The sequence below is a fragment of the Zonotrichia albicollis genome, chromosome 22, assembly GCF_047830755.1.
Source record: "Zonotrichia albicollis isolate bZonAlb1 chromosome 22, bZonAlb1.hap1, whole genome shotgun sequence".
NCBI lineage: Eukaryota > Metazoa > Chordata > Aves > Passeriformes > Passerellidae > Zonotrichia > Zonotrichia albicollis.
Genome location: NC_133840.1, coordinates 9556500 through 9575922, shown reverse-complemented (window position 1 = coordinate 9575922; position 19423 = coordinate 9556500). Strand labels below are relative to the sequence as shown.

Here is a 19423-nt window from a genome sequence, read left to right as displayed (position 1 = left end):
GTGCATTCCAGCCCAGCACCACAGCTGTGCCCTCACAGGGCCACGTCTGGACCCTGGCTGAGCTCCTGGCAGCTCATGCAGAGGCTGCTCCAGGCTTTGCTACACTCTAAGAGTATTTTTTGGAAATCCTCAGCCTGACCTACAGCTCAAATGTTAATGCCAGCAGCACCTGAACTGAATTGAGTAAGGGCAGCTCGGGCTGGGCAGAGTCCAGAGCAGGAGCAGGGGAGCAGCTGGGATAACCCAGCTCCAAAGACTCCTCAGGAACAGCTGGGATAACCCAGCTCCAAAGGACTCCTCAGGAACAGCTTCCGTGGGCTAAGGCACAATCCCTGCTCCTGAATCTTTTACTTTGGCACAGGAGATATGGAAACTCACTCCTTTTCCAGTTAGCAGGATCAGTCCTCAGCACATCATTCTGTACCATCAAGAGAAGTGAAGACAACCAATATCAAATCTTGCAAACTGAGAGCATCATGCCACCCAAATATAGCTTTTATTTGACAACACAACACTAAGTCTTCAGTATCCTGTCATTTTCTTCCTCAGAACCAAAGCACAGAGCACTTGTCTGGATATTAATTTATTTTCTTAAACATAGGAGCTATTTTCCTTCACCTAGCAAACCCTATTGAGCAGGTTATATAATTAACATCAAAGCAATTTGAATGCTGCTTGACTTGCTAAAAGGTGGTAAACAAGCAGGAAGCAATATTTTAAAGGTGCTTTACAAGAAAAGAACATGTGTTGGGGGGAGGGGAGACAATAAAACATTAAACAGATTGATTAGTAATTTTAACAAAATTTCCATTTTTATTAACTCTCTGCATGCTTTGGGTACCTGAGTCTTATCTCATTTATAAAAGTAGGAGATTTTTTTGTTGAACTAGATCAGACAAAAACCTGTTTAGAAGGGAATGATGAGCATGGTTGGCAAAAAAAAAAACACCCTGGAGAAACTTCATGTGCCAAATATCTGCTGCTTCCAAGGGCTAGGAGAAAATCCACCTGGCTTTATGACTGAAATATTTTTTATTAACATATTTAGAAAAAGCCAACCTGAAATCACAAGGAAAAGTATCAAACCTCAGCTTCCAGTTCTACACCCATTCTTAGCTGCATTATTTTTATTGATTTAAGGACTTGAGCCTGGGAACAGGGTTAGCAGGGCTTAGACTTGACAGCATTTTATGAGCAAACTTGGGGGTTTCTCTCTTGTTTCTCTGTTCATGCAGAAAAGAGTTGCATGAGGGGGAACTCAATTCTTTTTTAAGCCCACAGGTCCATTACAGCCATTTGTAACTCCACCACGTGGGAAAGGGCACTCAGGACAAGGGGACTCAGAGGTCAGTGACTCAGGTTTTGCTGTCAGAGACTGCAATGGCCCATGGCTTTTTATATGACCTAAATCAACTTCTGCCTGCAAACCAATTATGTTCCTGCTTCCTTCTCCAACAATTCCTTGCAGGATCTCAGCAGGCTTTGGGCTGAAAGCTTAACTTCCTGCACTAGTTTACACCTCTGTCACATTTTGTAAAACTTTACTTTTAATAGATCTGAGATGTCTCAGGATGTTCACCATGGACAGATCTAGAATGACTAACACTCTGTTCCTGTGTCTTTGTTTTGCTGGACACTGAGAGCACATCCTTCTGGTGCCTTCCATGCTAGGAGGAATTGTGATTAAACTGCAATGCCAATTCTTTAATTGAAGAAAGTGGAGATTTGCATTTTCTTCAGGCAGGTGCCTCCATCTCACAGAGCCCAGCAGAGGAGGAAGGCAGACACCAGGGGAGCAGCTATGGCCAGAACAGGCTCCTGCACCCTCCTGAGTAAGGGGGACTTTGTCACAAGTTAGGTTTTTTCAAGGAAGTCCACTCACAACAGAGTGACTCATTTCAATAGTCTTCAATAGCTGGTCCAATACAGATGGATAAATCTGAAACTGATCTTACACTGACTATAAAAAAATGGGGAATTAGACACATCAGGAGTAGGTACTTTGTCACAGCCTGATACAGTGTTGCTGATATTAGAGACAAACTTCCAACAGCACTGGAAACACAAAACCACAGTAACTTCTGCAGTCAATCTTCTATAAAAATATTTGTATTCTTGTAGCAAATTTAATAAAAATTCTTAAGAGTCTTTCATTTTTCTCATAGAACCTCACTGTATTTTAATATTGAGCAGCAAAAATTGTTGCAGGAAAAGGTCAGGAGGAAAGGAGAAGTTTGTTTTGTCTGTTTTAGGAGTTGTGGCCTTGCACATTAATGACCACACTGTGTTCTTCAGCTGGCTCCACCACGGATCCAGATATCCACTGGAATTACCCAAGAGTTCAGCAAGCTTAGAGAAAACAATCACAACAACAATCACCTAGGGCACATCTTGCAAGTAACAGAGGAGGCCTTCCTACTGCACAGAGCTCATATACTGCTGATAAACCATTAAACATAGGAAATGTGGGACTTAGATTTAAAAGTTTGTTCCATTTCAGTGGGTTTGGGCACAAATTAAGATGTCTTGATTTTATAAAATTGAAGCATTATGACATTTGAAACTCTGAAAGCAGAGAACAACTTTCTCCAGGCTGAGGAAATTATCAAGAATTTAAAGTTTAGAAGTGCACCCTGTTTCCCCCAGCAATGCTGTGACACCTCTGGGCACACAGGCAGCCCCTGGGGCTGGCCAGAGCCAGCCAGGCTAAATCCAGGGCAAGCTCCAAAACCCCCCAATGGCCCCCAAAGCACTGCAAGCCATGAAAGCAATTGTGTGAGCTCCGTGCTAGAATTCCACAGGATTTACTGCACACTGCCATCTCCCTGCCCTCAGCTCCCCTCTTGTGATAAATGCCAGCCCCAAGGGCAGCTGCTCAGCCCCAGGGCAGTGCCAGCCTCCCTCCGTATCCCAGGGACTGGAACGGGCCAGCTCTAAAGCAGGAGTGCTGCCCTTGAGGCTGCCAAGAGACAGAAAACTGAGCCAAGGCACTGCTGCTTCCCTTGGGAGGGCTGGACAGGCAGCCTTCCACCCCCTGGGGAAGGGAACAGCTCCTCTCAGTGCTGTTCACTGACACCTTGAAAGTGTCCTTGCACATTCCTCAAAGCCATGGCCCAGGTCTGTGCCCTGAGCCCATGGAGTTACAGCACTCAGGAGCTGGACTAAGGCTACAAAAGCCTGAGCAGGAGTTTAAACAACCATGGGAGGCTGAAATGTTCCTGAGGCTGCTCCCAGAACCCGCAGTGGGGCACCCCAGCCTCCCTGTGCCCCTGCAGCACAGCAATGCTGCACACCCAGCCTGCGCTGCTGGCAGCCACAGCCAAACCCATCACTGCCATGCCTCCTGCCCTCCTGAAAACTGACTTTGCAGAGGGAAAAACAAGAATCCAGTAACATAAGCACAGAAGTACATCCTCACATTCAAGTTACGATTAATCTGCAGGCAAACCCATAGGTTAGAAGTCTTGGCCTACATTTATTTCTAGAATACAAAAAAATATTTTAAAAAGTTCTGGATGACTTCCTTTTTAAATTAAAAATGGTCACTTTATTATACTGTCTTATAATACTTAAACTAGCATTTAATTTATCTCCAGGCAGACTCAGTCAAAATTAATTTTTTGTTTAATTCCTTACTGGTAACATGCATGGAAACTTTTAAGACAGCAATTGATTGCACTGAGCATTTAAAATATGGTTCACTTCCTGGCACATTTAACAATCATTTAAGTTTTCAATTAAAGTAGGGTGCCAACATTAAAAGAAAAAAGATAATTCTGAGAGACAATAGCTGCTCTGTGCACAAGAAACTATTTTTTTTTTACTAAAATTCTCAAGATGTCTAATTGATTAATATAATTAGGTTAGCCCAAAAGTGGCTGTTTCTAATCTCCTTTTTTTTCAGTTGGAATTGGCTGGGAGTTTGTGAGAGGTGCACACAGGGGCCCTTCCTCAGGTAACATCATAGTGACACCTCTGCAACTCTATCTCAGAGCAAACTGGAGCCAAAAGACAAAGTGAAATGCAGCAGGGCAGAGCAGAGAGAGTGGCAATATTTGCTTTAGAAATAAAAACATGCCAACATTGCTCATTTTCTTGCAAGCCTGATCACACTCAACACAACAGCGACAGCAGGCACAAGCACATGAGGCAAAGAAACCCTTCCTCTGCCTCAGCCCTGGGGTGATCAGCTCACACCATCAGCTGGAGAGAAATGGGGGAGATCTTAATATCCCACTGCCTATTCCAGATGTGGCCTGAGTTCCTCCACGCTCCTCCTTGGCTGCACAAGCTCCACCAGCCAGCAGCATCACAGCAATCACAGTCACCACATCAGCTGCTCATGGCCTTTCTGAGTGCTGGTTAAGGGACAGTCCACCCTGCCCAGCAGCTGATATTTCACCCAGAGTGGCCAAATCAGCCTCTGACCAAGTTTTGAGCTTGTATTGTTCTGGGTCTGCACCTGGGGCCTCTGTGCCTGCCCTGGTGCTGAAGCTGCTCACACACAGCAGGCTCTGAGCTGGGCTGTGCAAGGGCAGCACACAGGCAGGATCAAACCATCACCCCAAACACATTTGCTTCTGAGGCTGAGACACAGGCATTTGCCACTTCAGCACCAATAAACAATATCTGGGTAGAGTTCCTGTTCCCTTTGGGCACACACACTCATTCACAGCACAGGGGCATGACAAAAACCAGGCCCTTTTCCTCCACCCTCATCAGCCCTGCAAGGGAAGCTCTCCATGGAGAAGCCATTTTGAGTCCCTGGGACTTCCCAAAATGTATTTTTAAGCCTTCTAGCAGGGATAACATCCTGAGTAATCAATTTGACTCATGATTACTATTTCAAACACAGGCTCATACCCAGACGAAAAAAGCACACTTACATGGCAATATATACAGAACAATAACACTGCCAGATGGTATAATACTGAGCAGAATTAATTTCACACATGATGTTTTCAAGGTGTTAAAATATGTCACAGCTTCTGCTAATAAAACATCTTCCTCTCCACTCCTCCTTTTAAGAAAATGCTCCCTTCCCACCAGCCTGTATTTTACATTATATGTGTTTCCATCCTGATAAGGGCAGCTGATTGCTTGCAAACCTAATTACAGTCAAATGAAAGTCTTTCAGAACCATCATTAGCAATTAGGACCTGCTGGATTTGCAGTGTATCATTTAGAGAGGTATAATTCAATGGCTTATTGAAAAATTGCAGGTGAAACTGGTGATTATGAGGGGGGGACGCCTGTGACACGTCACTGTGGGCGAGCGCGGGGTGGAGTGGCAGCTCCCTGAGCACTGAGCAGTGACTGCAGGGGTTTGTGCTGGCTGAGCTCACCCTGCCCAGCCCAGAGCAGCGTCCTGGGACCAGCTCTGCACTCCCTGAGCCTGGCTTTGTGTGTATCTCCAAGCCTGGCTTTGTGTGTGCTCTCCTGGAATCCAACGTGCCCATTGAGGAGCTGGGGGAAGCCGGGGGGATGTGCAGCACAGAACAACAGGCACACGAAGCCACACACATCATTTTTCAGTCCTTTCTGCAGAGAACAACAGTCTTTTCTGTGCCCATTCAGCTCAATTATATATTATCAGGGCCCAGAAGTTGTTTGGATGCTTTTGAGCAGCTGGGTGCCTTCACAGATGACGCACTGGATACGGTGACTGCGGGTTAAGTGCAGCTGGAGATTTCTGTGGCCTCTGATCAGAGGCAAACAGCAGTTGAGAATCACAAAATGCTTGTAATTCAAGCACTGTTTGTCACCCACGGCGCTCTCCAAACGGGAAACAAGAGGGGACTGAATGGCAGCCCAGCTTTCAGCACATGCTCCCACACAGCCAGGAATCCACACACTGTGCATGTGTGAAAATAAAGTGTGGGTCCCTGCCAAGGGTGAAATTACCAACTGGCCAGCATGAAGCACTCAGCATTTCCACAGCACATGGTGGGGTGGATAAGCTGAGCTGGACCTCAGCAGCGACAGAGGATATTGGCTGACAGAACCTGTCCCCTCTCTAGGCATCCCCCTCTGTTTGCACACCATGTGTAACATTCACCCTAAAAACCCCACACAGCCCAGCCTACACCTCTGCAAAGCTTCACCTCTTCATTCCCTCCCCACAGATCTCTCTCCCCTTTTCTACCCTACAAAGAGTTCTCAAAGCCCAGCTCTCCTCAGTTCCCATCCCCTTTATCACATGAACATGTCCCACTGTATCACTGCACCCACTCCTGCTGTGATGTAACCTCAAAGCAGCTACCCAGATATGGCCCTTTCTATTCTTTCAGAGCTGTAATTTGATTTTTTTTCATAATTTCGTGGGTCATTTTCCAAATTAAATGTTGTTTGATATGCTAGATAAATAACCAGTGCTTTGAGTGACATGATACTAACGCAGTTTTGTGAAACCAGTGGTGCCTGCAGGTCCTGCTGCTGGTGACATTTGTTGTTGGTGCCTTCAGACTTTTGACACAGAATCAAACCACGCCGTGTAGGCTGCAGCACAAACAGCAAATCCTCTTATTTCAAAGTAGTGCACTAGCATCTTGTATCTGAAAAAAAACTCTAAACCAAGCAACTTCTCCCTTTACACACAGAATGGGAACATTATCTCCCTTTCCATCAATGTGTGGCCATATCCCTGCTGACCTGATCCTGGCTGGTACTACTCCCAAAGTGAGGCTTTGTCCCACATTTTACCAGTCAGTTCTGATGTCTCCTGTCACTTCATACAAAACCAGACCTCCAGCAGTGCAAAACCAGCCCAAAAATCCCACATACAGCTTCCAATCCCCTGCACAAGGTAGTTTCACAGCCCAGATTCCTTCCTGCTCTTCACAAGTTTTACAGTCACTGAAATCCACTGGCTGCCAGTACAGGAATCCCAAATCCCAGCAGCTGTGTTCAAGGAGGTTCAAGCCTTTATCACTCACTCCGGGTGATGCATGCTGCAGGCAGGATTTCCAAGGTGTCAGACCTCACACTGCACAAACATGTCCCCATTTCTTCCCTTGCCCAGAGCTCCAGCGGGCAATCCAAGAAATGAAACATTTCTGTGGCTGTGTATCGTCCTTGTAGCTGCTACGGCTCTCCCAGAGCCCACCCACAATTTCATTTTCAATTAGCAGCTCTCCGAAAAGCAGTAATGAAAGCAGTTGCTAAAGAGCACTCAGATGTCATTGAGAGCCTGCAAACCCAAACTGTAAATAGCACATTGTAAATCGCTTGTCAGCACGGCGAGCTCTCGCCGGGATCACAGCGCCGGTGACAACCCGGCCCATCTGCTGCGGTCCCTGCGCCGGGCCAGGGCAGCCCGGAGCGCTGGGCAGCGGGGATGGGAGCTGAGGGGATGGAACTGCGGGGATGGAAATGTGGGGATGGGAACTGAGGAGATGGGAGCTGAGGGAATGGAAATGTGGGGATGGGAACTGTGGGGATGGAACTGCGGGAATGGGAACTGCGGGGATGGAAATGTGGGGATGGGAACTGAGGAGATGGGAGCTGAGGGGATGGGATCTGAGGGGATGGGAACTGCAGGGCTGGGAGCTGAGGGGCTGGGAGCTGAGGGAATGGGAGCTGAGGGAATGGAACTGCGGGGATGGAACTGCGGGGATGGAACTGAGGGGGTGGAACTGCGGGGATGGGAACTGAGGGGATGGCACTGCGGGGATGGGAACTGTACCATGCACCCTGACTCCAGGGCTGGGAGCTGCACCAGGCACCCTGGCCCAGGGCTCAGAGCTGCACCAGGCACCCTGGCCCAGGACAGGCTCAGCCACACGGGCCTTCACCCTCTGCATGGCTGCTTTGCTGCACTGAGGCTCACGAGCACCTCTGCACCAGGGGATGAGAGTGCAGGCACTGAATCAGCACAGAACCACACGGTGCTGAGCGACCATGGCAGGGGACAGCGATGGCTTCCACATCAGCCACCCAAAGGCTCAGCAGTCTCAGATTTAGGATGTGTAGGTTCAGGGTGACACTGCCAAGGGGATTGTGGACTTTACTCTGAGAGGGAACAGCTTCAGCACTCTCCTCCCTCCCTTTTAATTGATTTATGTAATGGACCACGAGGTGAAAGCCCCTGGTTTATAACACCTGTAGGTGGGGACTGCCAGAGAAAGCAGCGTATCTTCTGCTGCTGTTCTTCCCATTTTTCCTTTATCTCATTATAATTTACCTCCCAATTCATTTCTCCATCATGAGTTTTCTTCCTTCTATTTATCATCCAGCTCCTATTTATTACCAGTTGTCTCCTTCTCTGCACTCCTGCAGTATCTGGGATTGGGATTTGATATTCTGGAAGCGTCTCTGGAGTCAGGTGGGGAAGGCAGAGCCCAGCAGCTGCTGGCTCTCATGCACACGTGGGCCAGCCAAGGCACCCCTTGCCCAACACATACACTAATGGTTTAGAAGCATATCCAGAGATGATTCTCTTCTGCAAGAAGGTGCAAGAACCTCCCACCAGATGAAGAAAAACAGTGAAGGAAATGGTGGAAGTAGCACAAGTCAATGTCTTCTGCTCCTTTCAAATCACACACCCACTGAACAAAGAGAAATGATCCTTCCCCTCATTATCAAAATACTCTCAACACTCCTTCTGCCCTGAAAGCTCATTGTTTCCTGGCATGCCCCACTGTGCTCAGACCTTGAGGAATAAAATCTCATTAAAACCCATTTAAAAATGTTTGCCACCCTTTTACTACTTAAAAAAATGTTCACTTTAAGATTTCCAAATGATTTTTACAGAAAGCGCATAAAAACATGCCATCACCAATTAACGTATAGGAAATTAAATTTAAAACGCTGGAGAAATATTCTGATCAGTCTTATGTTTGCTTAACGCCAACCAAAATTTCCTTGAGGCATTTAATAAGTACATTTATAAAAGCTCACAAAGCAGAGTTCAAAAGTCTTCTCACTAGTAAAATATGAGCCTTAATTAACCTACAGTTTCACATTTTCTGGATTTCAATAAACCTGTAGGCATTTCAGCAGAGCTGGATAAATACCTGCATGAATACTGCAAGGATTTGCTCTGAAAACTAATTAGCAATGCTTTCAATAGCTGACTTCAACTAAATCTGTTTGACAAGGGAGCTACATAGTCTAAATCCTGCAGTGAGAGTTACTTCCAGCAGATAACAGATTTCACAGGAAAGCATATCCAACAGCACTGTTAACCACTGGAAAAACTATGAGTGAGCTCTCCAGGTATAAAACATTTCCCAGCAAGGACAGACTGCAGCCAAGGTTTTATGCAAGCACAGGAATGCAAGTGACAGCTCTGAGATTGCATCCTGCCATCCAGTTACAGCAAGCACAGGTGACAATCCAGGATTCCCCCAGGGACAGGAGAGGAAGGATAAATTGTTTGTGTATCAAATATAAAGCCCTAATACACATGCAGAAGCCTCCTGAACTTTAGGGGAGGGCACTCCTGCTGTGTCACACACAAACCACAGTGGCCCCAGCTCTTGGTCACTGCTGTCAGACAAGGTTGACAAGCAAATCTGTTTGCCCTTCAGGAGCCCAGGGATTCAGTGGGATGGACCTGGGTGGGGAAAGCAACCCAAGGTGGGCAGCCTAGAGTCACTTGAGGAGGAAAAGTGTAACATGATAAAAAAAAAAAAAAAACATGCTCAGAACTTAATCTCCTCCTACTTTTGTGCTCTTCACCATTTGTCTTGAAAGAGGTCAGAAAATGCTTACCCAAAACTCTGTCTTATACATGTTTTTCCAAAGAACTCTGCAGTCTTTTCCATGACATCTTTGTTCCATGTTAACTGCCAAAGCTGTATGTGTTTGTCAGCGCCTAAACTGTTCATAAGACTTAAATGTTCTTCTCTAAGAAGCTCTACCCCTACCAAATGTATTACATTTATATTGAGCAAGATACTTTATTTCTTCTCAGTCTTATGCCTTAGGACTTAGGCAGAGTACTCAGATTTATCAGCTCAAAGGAAAAGCATTTTCCATGACATTTGTCAACTCAATACCTTCCAAGCCAATGAATATTCATTCCCAAAAACACCACCTCACAAATAATCTCCATCAGCAGGAAGGGCAATTTCCTTCAGAGATGAAATTCTGGGCAGAAAGGTTCCACCTGGCATTAGGCCCCACCAGGAGAGCTCCCAGTGCACACAGTCAGTCTGACAGACCAAAACAGAGCAGAGACCACAGAGGGGAACACAGCAAACAACCATGGAAACACAGCAACCTTCAGTATCTTCTGGTAATGGAATCATTGCATCTGCTATCCTGAAGAGATTTCCCCACCTTCCTTTGACATACCAAGCAAAATTAAATCAGAAGAAACACCTTTAACAGCTGGCAGTATGGAACAGGCATTTTACTATTTCTTTGCTCTGCTAAAGAACTGTATAATCTCTTACTATATTACTATATAGAGCTTAACATATAGGCTTCAAAATTATCATGAAAACCTATTTCTTCCCAGCTTCTCTAACTCTGCATATCAAAATTGAATACAACTCAGCATACTTGTCATCCTCAATGTTCCTTCCATCTCCCTGAGCTCACAAAATGAGAAGCAGTGAATTCTCACTATTTGCTACAAGTTTCTCTGCAAAGCAAGGTTTGGTCTGCACCAAAAGGATGAAAACTGATTCTATGAATATCAGCCATCCCCATTAAACATTTAAATTTTGGTTCAAGAGTCATTAATATCACTCAAATACAGGCAAAAGCTGACCTATTCCCTACTACTATGTACTATTATCAGCATCATAGCAATCACACTTGTCACCTTTCTTCCTTAAAAAGCACAACAAACACAACACTGCACAGTCATGAAGACAAATCCAATGTTTTCAGCCTCCAGCTTTGCAATCCTGGCTGTTGCCTGCTCACTGCCACCACTGTGGGAGGACATTCTTGCTCAGGGTGGGTGATCACTAACCCAGGGCAGCAGACACCAGCACCACTGACACCTCACAGATGAGCTCCTCACACTCTAATCAGCTTTGCCCTGATTAACAGCTGCCCTTCTTGCAATTGCCTCACCTCACCCTGGATGTTCAGAAGGCTCTTCTGCTTCTATGTACAAAGCCTGAAGACAAGAAGGTCTTTAGAGGACAAAATTGGCCTTGCACCCACAGAGAGACCTCATTTGTTTGCCCTGACAGTCTCACAGCCAGCCTGTGGAAAGCTCTTCTCACTCTTACACATTTATAAATCAGATCAGCATCAATGCACCACTTGCTCTCCTCTCAGTGGCAGGACACTGCACCACGTCACACCCAAGAGCTCAAAAACAAAACAACCACAAAAGCATTAAAATAAACAATCCCACAAAATGAGAAATTGGCTTCTACATACCATGAACCAACGGGCAGAGCCCTCCCTCCCCGCAGAAGGGAACTTGTCTCCCACCTGTCTGAGGCCCTTGGGGAACTTCTTCCTTTTCCCCAGGTGCTGGCACAGGTTTCGGTCATTTTCCCGGTCCGAGCTGTACTGGTGGTGGTGGAGTCTGTTCTTTTTTGGAAGGTAAGACAGCCCATTGGTAAGTGCTTCCCTTTTCTTCTTGGCTAGAGGATTCTGTCGCTTCTCCACACGTTCCTGAGGTTTCAGAGCTATGTCCTTCTGCAAAGGGAGGAGAAAAACACCATGGTCAAACTACAGCTCTGGTTTGGTTCCAGGGCATCTGCAAAACACTCTCAGGGCAATGCTGCAGTCACCAGAAAAGGAACAAACCCACTCCTCACTGATGTCCTCCAAATCAAAAGACAGGAAAATGCTAAATAAAATTGGCAGGATGAAGTGAGTGCATGGAAGGAGACACATCCCCCTTGAGACTTCATGCAGCCAACCTCAAATCTCATAAGCATCTCATGTATCCAGAGAGCACACATTTAGAAGACAGCATTTGTTTATCATGCTTAAATTAACAATCTGCTTTGATCTAAACAATGCTTGACTTTTCAATATTTATTCTTATTATTTCTTGTATTTGAGAAGCCAAGGCACGAGCTGACCTAAATCCAATTAGGGCCAATGAATCTCCATTGACTCCAGGGCATGCTTCCCTCCAGCCTGACTTAAGCAGCAGATTTCCAAGGCTCAGGCAGAGGGGTGAAAAGTGCAGCAAAAAAGCAACTTGTATTTGAAAACTTTGTCACTGACCCTTTAACCCCCAGAATCAATGTCTGTCTATAAAAATACTCCACTCCTGCAACACAAATGTGAGTTGTGTCACAGCCCACAGCTGTTTCCTTACAAATAACCTGCAACACACAGAATCCCTGTTTTCATTTCAGATAAATGCTACTTGAAACAAATCTTTTTCAACAGCACAGAACGACAGGCAGAGGAAGAGGAGGCTGGAGAATTCATTAGGAGAGAAGAATGAGAAGATGTGAATTCCAGTGCAGATCCTGCATGCAATAAATGCAATGTCCTGAGTCACAGCCCCTCCTAGAGCTGCCCTGGGAGGGAGGGCAGGTGACTGAACAAGGGCTGAGCTCTCAGCACTCTCTGCTAACGTGCCTGCCTTGGCCCAGAAGCTTCCATGCCCAGCATAAGGTGCTGGGTAATCTTGTGAGCCTTTCAGCTGTTGTTTACAGTCACTTAATATTGCAACTGACAGCAGGAAGGGCCATTGGTCCCTGTGTCACATAAAGACTGAGGCTCAGGAGAATATAATTCAAATTATGGCACCTTTTTATGCAAAAAAACATGCCTAAAGGCAAAAAGCAGTTTGGCTTTAATTAAAGACTGCTCCCTAAATGACTCTCTAAAACACAAGAGCTTCACAAAATTCATAACTGAAACCAATGAGATGATTAATTAAACTGAAGACAGTCATTGTTCAAATTTGATATTTAGCAAAGGGAATGATTTTACAGGCATTAAAGATGGGAGTAATGAACAGAAGCTATAAGACACTTTTTCTACCTTTTCTTCACCTCAGGACTTTTCCCAGGGTTTTTCTCCACAGTGTTGTTCCTGTCCAAAACATTAGGAGCCTTGTCCAAGCTCATGAAAAAGAATTGGAGCATCCTTAGGTACAGCACAGGATTAGTAATTTAAGAAACCTCCTGTGTCTGCTCACTGGTCCCTCCCTGCCCCTGCTGAGAAAGAGCTCAGGATTAGCCCTGATCTTCCTCAAATGCTTTGGGATCTCCCTGTGCACAAGCAGAGGGATCCTGTGGAGCTGCCCAAGGACAGTAAAAGCAGGAACACCCCTTTCTTTCCTCAGCACACCTTCTGCCTCCCTTCCCAGGAAGGTTTTAGGTTTAGCTGCACACCATAAATGCAGGAAGGCAAATTCTCAGGTGCAGCAACCATTTCACCAGTGCTCCCCATCAACAGCTTTGTAAAACTACAGCATCCACAAACACCCCTGGACCTCCTGGACAGCAGGGGCAGGTTATAAAACAGCAGATATTTTATGTAACAACTGATTTGTAACTTTGGATAGCTATCATGCTGCTAACAATTCTTTTCTTTTTTCAGACCAGCATTAATAAATCCAATGTTTTATGAGTAGAACATTATACCAGCAAAGACTTTTGTTAAAAAACAGAGCTCATGTTTGTAGACACAAATGCTATTCAAGAGGATTCACTGTAAATGTGAAAGGCTGAAGGAGTGAACAAAGGGGAAACTTTCTGGAGAAAAAAATAAAAAATTCTTCTAATGACTAAGTAGCTTTTGTGGGATTTTTCTCCCAGCTGTGAGTGATCTAAATGAAACAGTGGCAGCCTTCCAGAAGCTTATAAAATGTCTAAAGGGGCCAGGCAGTTCCATCAAGAAGTAACTGGTTCCTGTTAGCTTTAAGGGGGGTGTGAGATGGGTCAGGTCACTGTGGGAGTACCTGGGGTGACCCTTCCTCAGAGCCCTTGCTCCAACAGCAGCACAGGGCTTCACAAAGTGCCAGAAACACCTGAAGAACCTGGAGCCTGGGAGAGCAGGCAGGAAGGAATCTGCTCACACACCTGTGGCAAGGTGAGGGACACCAAATGCACAAAGCCTGGAGGGAAAGGCACCTTCCAAGGCAGAAGGGAGGATTGGCAGGAGTGTTCAAAGTTAAGGAATGTTCAAAATTAAGGAATGTTCCTCTCTGCTGAAAGCAAAAAGACACCAAGGAGCTCCAGATGTACCTAACTTGTGAAAGAGGCCTTACATCCCGTTTGGTGAGTGGGCTTGCTGTGAAATTTAGCATAAGGATTGGTGTTTGGACAGCCCTGTTCCTCCAGAAAAGCTGTCTGTCTGCTTTTTACCAGCTGACACTACAGAGCTCTGGGGATCAAACCCCTTGTGAGGGACCTGTGGGGTTCAGCCCCTCATGGATTTCAACAGACACATGACTTGGCCTAAAAATAAAAGTGTGCACAGAAATGTGTGTTAAATTCTTCATCTGCAGACTACATGAGGACATGCAAGAGGACATGATAAAAGAGTAAAAGTTAGACACAGGTGGACAAGATGCATTAAAAGTAGCTTGAGTAGAGCTCTCCCAGGGTGTTCTCCTGGTGTTTGAGGGGCAAACTGCCTGGGATTTATTGTTGGCCAGGGGTCTGTGCACAAATCACCAACGGGACAGGACTGCTGGGAACGTGCCTTGAGCTGTTTGATTTTCCAGCATCAGCCTCATTCCATGGTTATGACAATGGGAAGATGCCAGCAGCTCACATCCCAGGCAGCAGACCAAGAACTCAATGTTACAACTCACTTTATAAGGTTTTTGACCAATCACACAAAGCAAAAGCACATTGACAGTATTTATATCTGCATAGTATATATTCTATATTGACAGTAGTTCCATCCAACCACTATAAGCACACGTACCTGTGGTTAAACAATGCTTGCTTATTTTGGATACAATACCTGCTTGTGAGCCTTAAAGCACAATGCACAGAGCTCTGTTATTAAGCTCAGAACTCCCTAATATCTCACTAGATAAACTTTTCTGCAGCTTAGAGAGTTATTCTAGACAAGTGTTAATACACAGACCATTGTTCTGTTTGTCCTTACTTTTATACTTTTTACATAATTTTTCTGCTGACCAATCTCATGGCTGCTGCTCAGCTCCAATCACAGTTCTGCCTTTTGCAGCTTTCCCAAACCCTCTGATTTTATGGATTCCCCCAGGACTGTCTCAGGTTCTGCCCTGTGGAGCCCCCAGGCCCTGTGGAGGCAGAGCCTGGCTGGGAAGCACAGCCCTGCATAAATCACTTCCCCACTTGTGCCCTTTCTCCCTCATGCCATTTTTATCTCTGCCTTGTTTAGATAGGACAATAGCTGTACCATGCCGTGTGTGCTAGTACATTAGCCAGCACAATCTTAATTACAGTCTTCAGGCATCATCATGATTAGAGTAATAAGCTGTAATTACTCTAAGGTGACAGGACTGCACAGACCTTATCTACATAGATAAGAAGATGTAGCAATATTTCATGTTGAGACAGATTTTTCAGCACTACCCAAGGAGTGGATTCAGCCTGAGCAGACCCCATGAACACTTTCAGGCTCTAATGGAGCTTTTTCTCCTCCCCTGCCAGCATACAAGCCCACACATTATTCAGTAAATCCTACAAACATATTAGGCACAGTTTAAAACCTTCTCTTTCAGAGATATCTTTCATCAGTAAAGTGCCTTAAGTGTATCAGGAAGGTGACTTAAATGTATAAATATGTAATTACACGCAATTCAATACTAAAGGGCATTAATATTTATGAGTGTACCGTATAATCTAAAAAAATTTCCATTTGTTTTATTTCTGTTGGGCACATTAATCAGGCTGATGGGGCTGTAGGTGCCCTGGCAGGGAGGGGCAGTGGTGCTGAGCTGGCTCCTGCCTGGCAGGGCCCTGCAGTCACCCACAGCCCCAGCCCAGGGAGGAGAAGCAGCCCCAGAGCATCAATGATCTGCCCCCACAGACCATTCCTCATGGTAGGAGGCTTGAAGGACACCCTCCATTCTCATCAGGCCTTTCAGGGAGCTGGGCCTGATTTATTTCAGCAAAGTCCATCTTATTGCTACATCAACGACAACTCCCTGATTAAACATCAAACCCTCAGAGGCAGCAGAGCAGGGCTTTGTGGGGTGCACTTATCATCCTCTGAACCCCACTCCAGAGCCAGCCCATCACTGCCCACCCCTGTCCTCTGACAGCACCTTAAATACTGCATGGGAATAACTGCATGTGAACAACTGCATGTGAATATCTACATGTGAATAACTGCATGTGAGTAACTGCATGTGAACAACTGCATGGGAATAACTGCATGTGAGTAACTGCATGGGAACAACTGCATGGGAACAACTGCATGTGAATAACTGCATGGGAATAACTGCATGGGAACAACTGCATGGGAACAACTGCATGGGAATAACTGCATGGGAACAACTGCATGGGAATAACTGCATGTGAACAACTGCATGGGAATAACTGCATGGGAACAACTGCATGGGAATAACTGCATGGGAACAACTGCATGTGAGTAACTGCATGGGAACAACTGCATGTAACTGCATGGGAGTAACTGCATGTGAACAACTGCATGGGAATAACTGCATGGGAATAACTGCATGGGAATAACTGCATGTGAGCAACTGCATGTGAATAACTCTGTTCCCCTCCTTATTACAGGATTTTTCTCTGGGAATGCTGGATGAAAAACAACCCTGTAAGCACAGTGTGTAGCAAATACAGAAATTTCCCTGGATGAACATTTCAGGTGCTGCTCGGGGATTTCAAGCCTCGACCTTTCCAAACCATCTTTGTGGATTATCACTACTCCAATTCCAATGTTGTAAAAACTTATTTTCTGAATTTGCACTGAATGTGACCTCAGAAAAATACAATATTTAAAACCTGATTATTAAAACAGGAGTAGTTTACACTGCAGTGCTAGTTAAACCAAATTACAGTTGTAACACTCTACAACTATATTCCAATTATTTGCTCCTCAGGTTCTTGCTAAAGTCTTTTACAGCTTTATATCACAGCCCAACAATTTATCCTTCACTCCAAGAATAAAGAAATGAGACATTTTTTAAAACATCAAACAGTTATGAAACATCAGTGTAATACTCCACTTTAAACACAGTATTTAGAAAATCAAGCTTGAAGCTGCCAGTCTGCCCTGTTCACTATTCAGACATCCAAAGGGCTGTGCTAAACAGAACTGTAAGAAAGGAACTTCTGCAGCCTTTCAAGGTACAAACAATTCACATTTGATGGGGAACACTAGTGCAGAAGCAAGAAGCTCATTAAGGCAAAAGAAAATACATTTTCAGTAGCTACAAAAGTCAGTTTGAAATTCTTTCCCAGTTCCATCCCAAGCCTGCTGTCAGCTGCAGCAGCTCGGAGGGATGGGATGGACATGGGGGAAGCAAAAAGAGCCAGAGGGAACAGCACAGAACCAGAAACCATGGCAGAACCACCATGGCAGAACCACCACCCCACACTCACCCACTGCACTGGGCACAGAGGGGCAGCTTGCAGGAAATTAGGATGCCTGCAGGGTACAGCTGAGAGAAACCCTACAGCTTGGAATCACAGAATCCCAGGAGGGTTTGGGTTGGGAGGGACCTGCAGGGACACTTTCCACTGTCCCAGGCTGCTGCCAGTGTCCAGCCTGGCCTGGGGCACTGCCAGGGATCCAGGGATCTCCCTCACAGGGATGCATCACACAGAGAGAATCATTAGCTGGGAATCCAGGACAGCAACACACAAAAACTGAACCCAAACTGAGCCCAAACCTGCACAAACCCAACCCAAACCTACACAAACCCAACCCAAACTGAACCCAAACTGAACCCAACCCAACCCAACCCTGCACAAACCTGCCCAAACCAAACCCAAACCGACACAAACCCAACCCAAACTGAACCTAAACCTGCACAAACCAAACCTAAACTGCACAAACTGAACCCAAACCTGCACAGACCCAACCCGAACCTGCACAGACCCAACCCAAACTGAAACCAAACCTGCACAAACAGACCCAAAACCCCTCAGAAACACTGCTAGTCTGGGTACCCAATTTGCCATCACATCAATTCCTATTGTGTTTCTGTTACATTGGAGAATTTTTACAGCTGATGGATGAAAATGCCCCTAATCTTCAATACCTCTCTCATGATTCATAATTTGCTGTTTTAATTCCAGCAGAAACAACAAGATGTAAAGGTCTGAAAATAATGCACTGACCAGCCCTTCTAATCAAAACCAGAAAATAAAATGAGATGCTTATAATAGTCATTAATTTACCTCCAAATAAAACAGTTAAATGTACTGTGTATTCTTCTGATGAATGATTAGTTTCTCAGAAACATTTGTCTAGGGGGAGAAAATTGCAAACACTCTTAAAATAACACCAGGGGAAAAGGAAGGCAGGTGTAAAGCACAATGCAGAAGAGAAAAGGGTTCTCAGTGTCACTGTTATGGTATTTTGAAACAGAAGGGACCAGGGAAGAGAGGTGTGATGTCAGCTATAGTGGGTGCAGCAGCCCATCCATTAATCCCAGCAATTCCTTCAAGCCACAAGGCCTCCACAGAAAGGTTTAATCTTGTTTTGTTTGCTTTGATTGCATAAAGTTGCAATCCATTGCCTCCTGCATCTCTGTGGAATCTGAGAACAAAGTGGCTCAGTGTTGTGCAGAGGGGGCTGTGCAGCAGAGAGGGGATGAAAGGCAGTGCCAGGCTGGGGATGCTGGATGGGGGCAGAGGAAGGAAAACAACAGCAGAGCAAGTTGTCTGCTCCAGATATGTTGTGTGAAAGCCCTTCTGTGGCAAAGAGATTGCTTTGATTTTTCATCCCAAAACCATTTGTTAACAATAGCATTGACAAACAGAAGGTGCTTTTCAGCTCCTGATTTAAACTGCACACAGAAATACATTAAGGCAACATTATTGAGGTTACAAAGTCAAGGGCTTGGAAGTTATGAAAGGCCAGGATTAAGGCTGCAGTCACCACCTTAATTCAGGCCTCTTGTGCATGCATGCCAAGATACAATCTTTAATTACATGATCCCATGCTCCTATTTCCCTACACAGAATGGAAGGTGTTCAGCTAATGAGCAACCACTCAGGATTTTGTTTGCGCCTCTTTGTCCACAGTGTGGACCTAGGCCTTGTTTACTGGCACTCCATTCACAGCCTCCTCGGAATGCACAATGATTAATTTCCTCAAGGGCTTTTCTGTACAGCTCCTTCTGATAGTATCAGATAGATGCTCAACAAATACCAACGGCCCATTTTACACTTGTTTTGCCAAAGGTATTTCACTATTCCCATTTTATAGGTGGCAATAACAGTCCTGACATGTTCAGGTCAGAAACATCTGCTAATTTTAAGCATTGATTGGGAAACAGCTGAGATTTGATTTTTCAGAGAACTTGGCTCCACTGAGCACTTTCTCTAATGAAGCACAGCCTTCATTGATT

General features: G+C 45.3%; 1 protein-coding gene across 6 annotated transcripts in view; it reads right to left on the bottom strand.

Annotated features, from left to right (window-relative positions):
* The window catches only part of AUTS2 (activator of transcription and developmental regulator AUTS2), a 798387-nt gene that overhangs the window by 566600 nt on the left and 212364 nt on the right, over nt 1–19423 (bottom strand). For 4 of the 6 annotated variants that reach the window (XM_074556758.1, XM_074556754.1, XM_074556753.1 and 1 more), the window contains exon 2: nt 11347–11610. In XM_074556758.1, coding sequence (XP_074412859.1) covers nt 11347–11610 — 264 coding nt within the window. The remainder of the gene's footprint in view (nt 1–11346; nt 11611–19423) is intronic. The other 2 variants (XM_074556757.1, XM_074556759.1) reach the window with 1 other exon arrangement.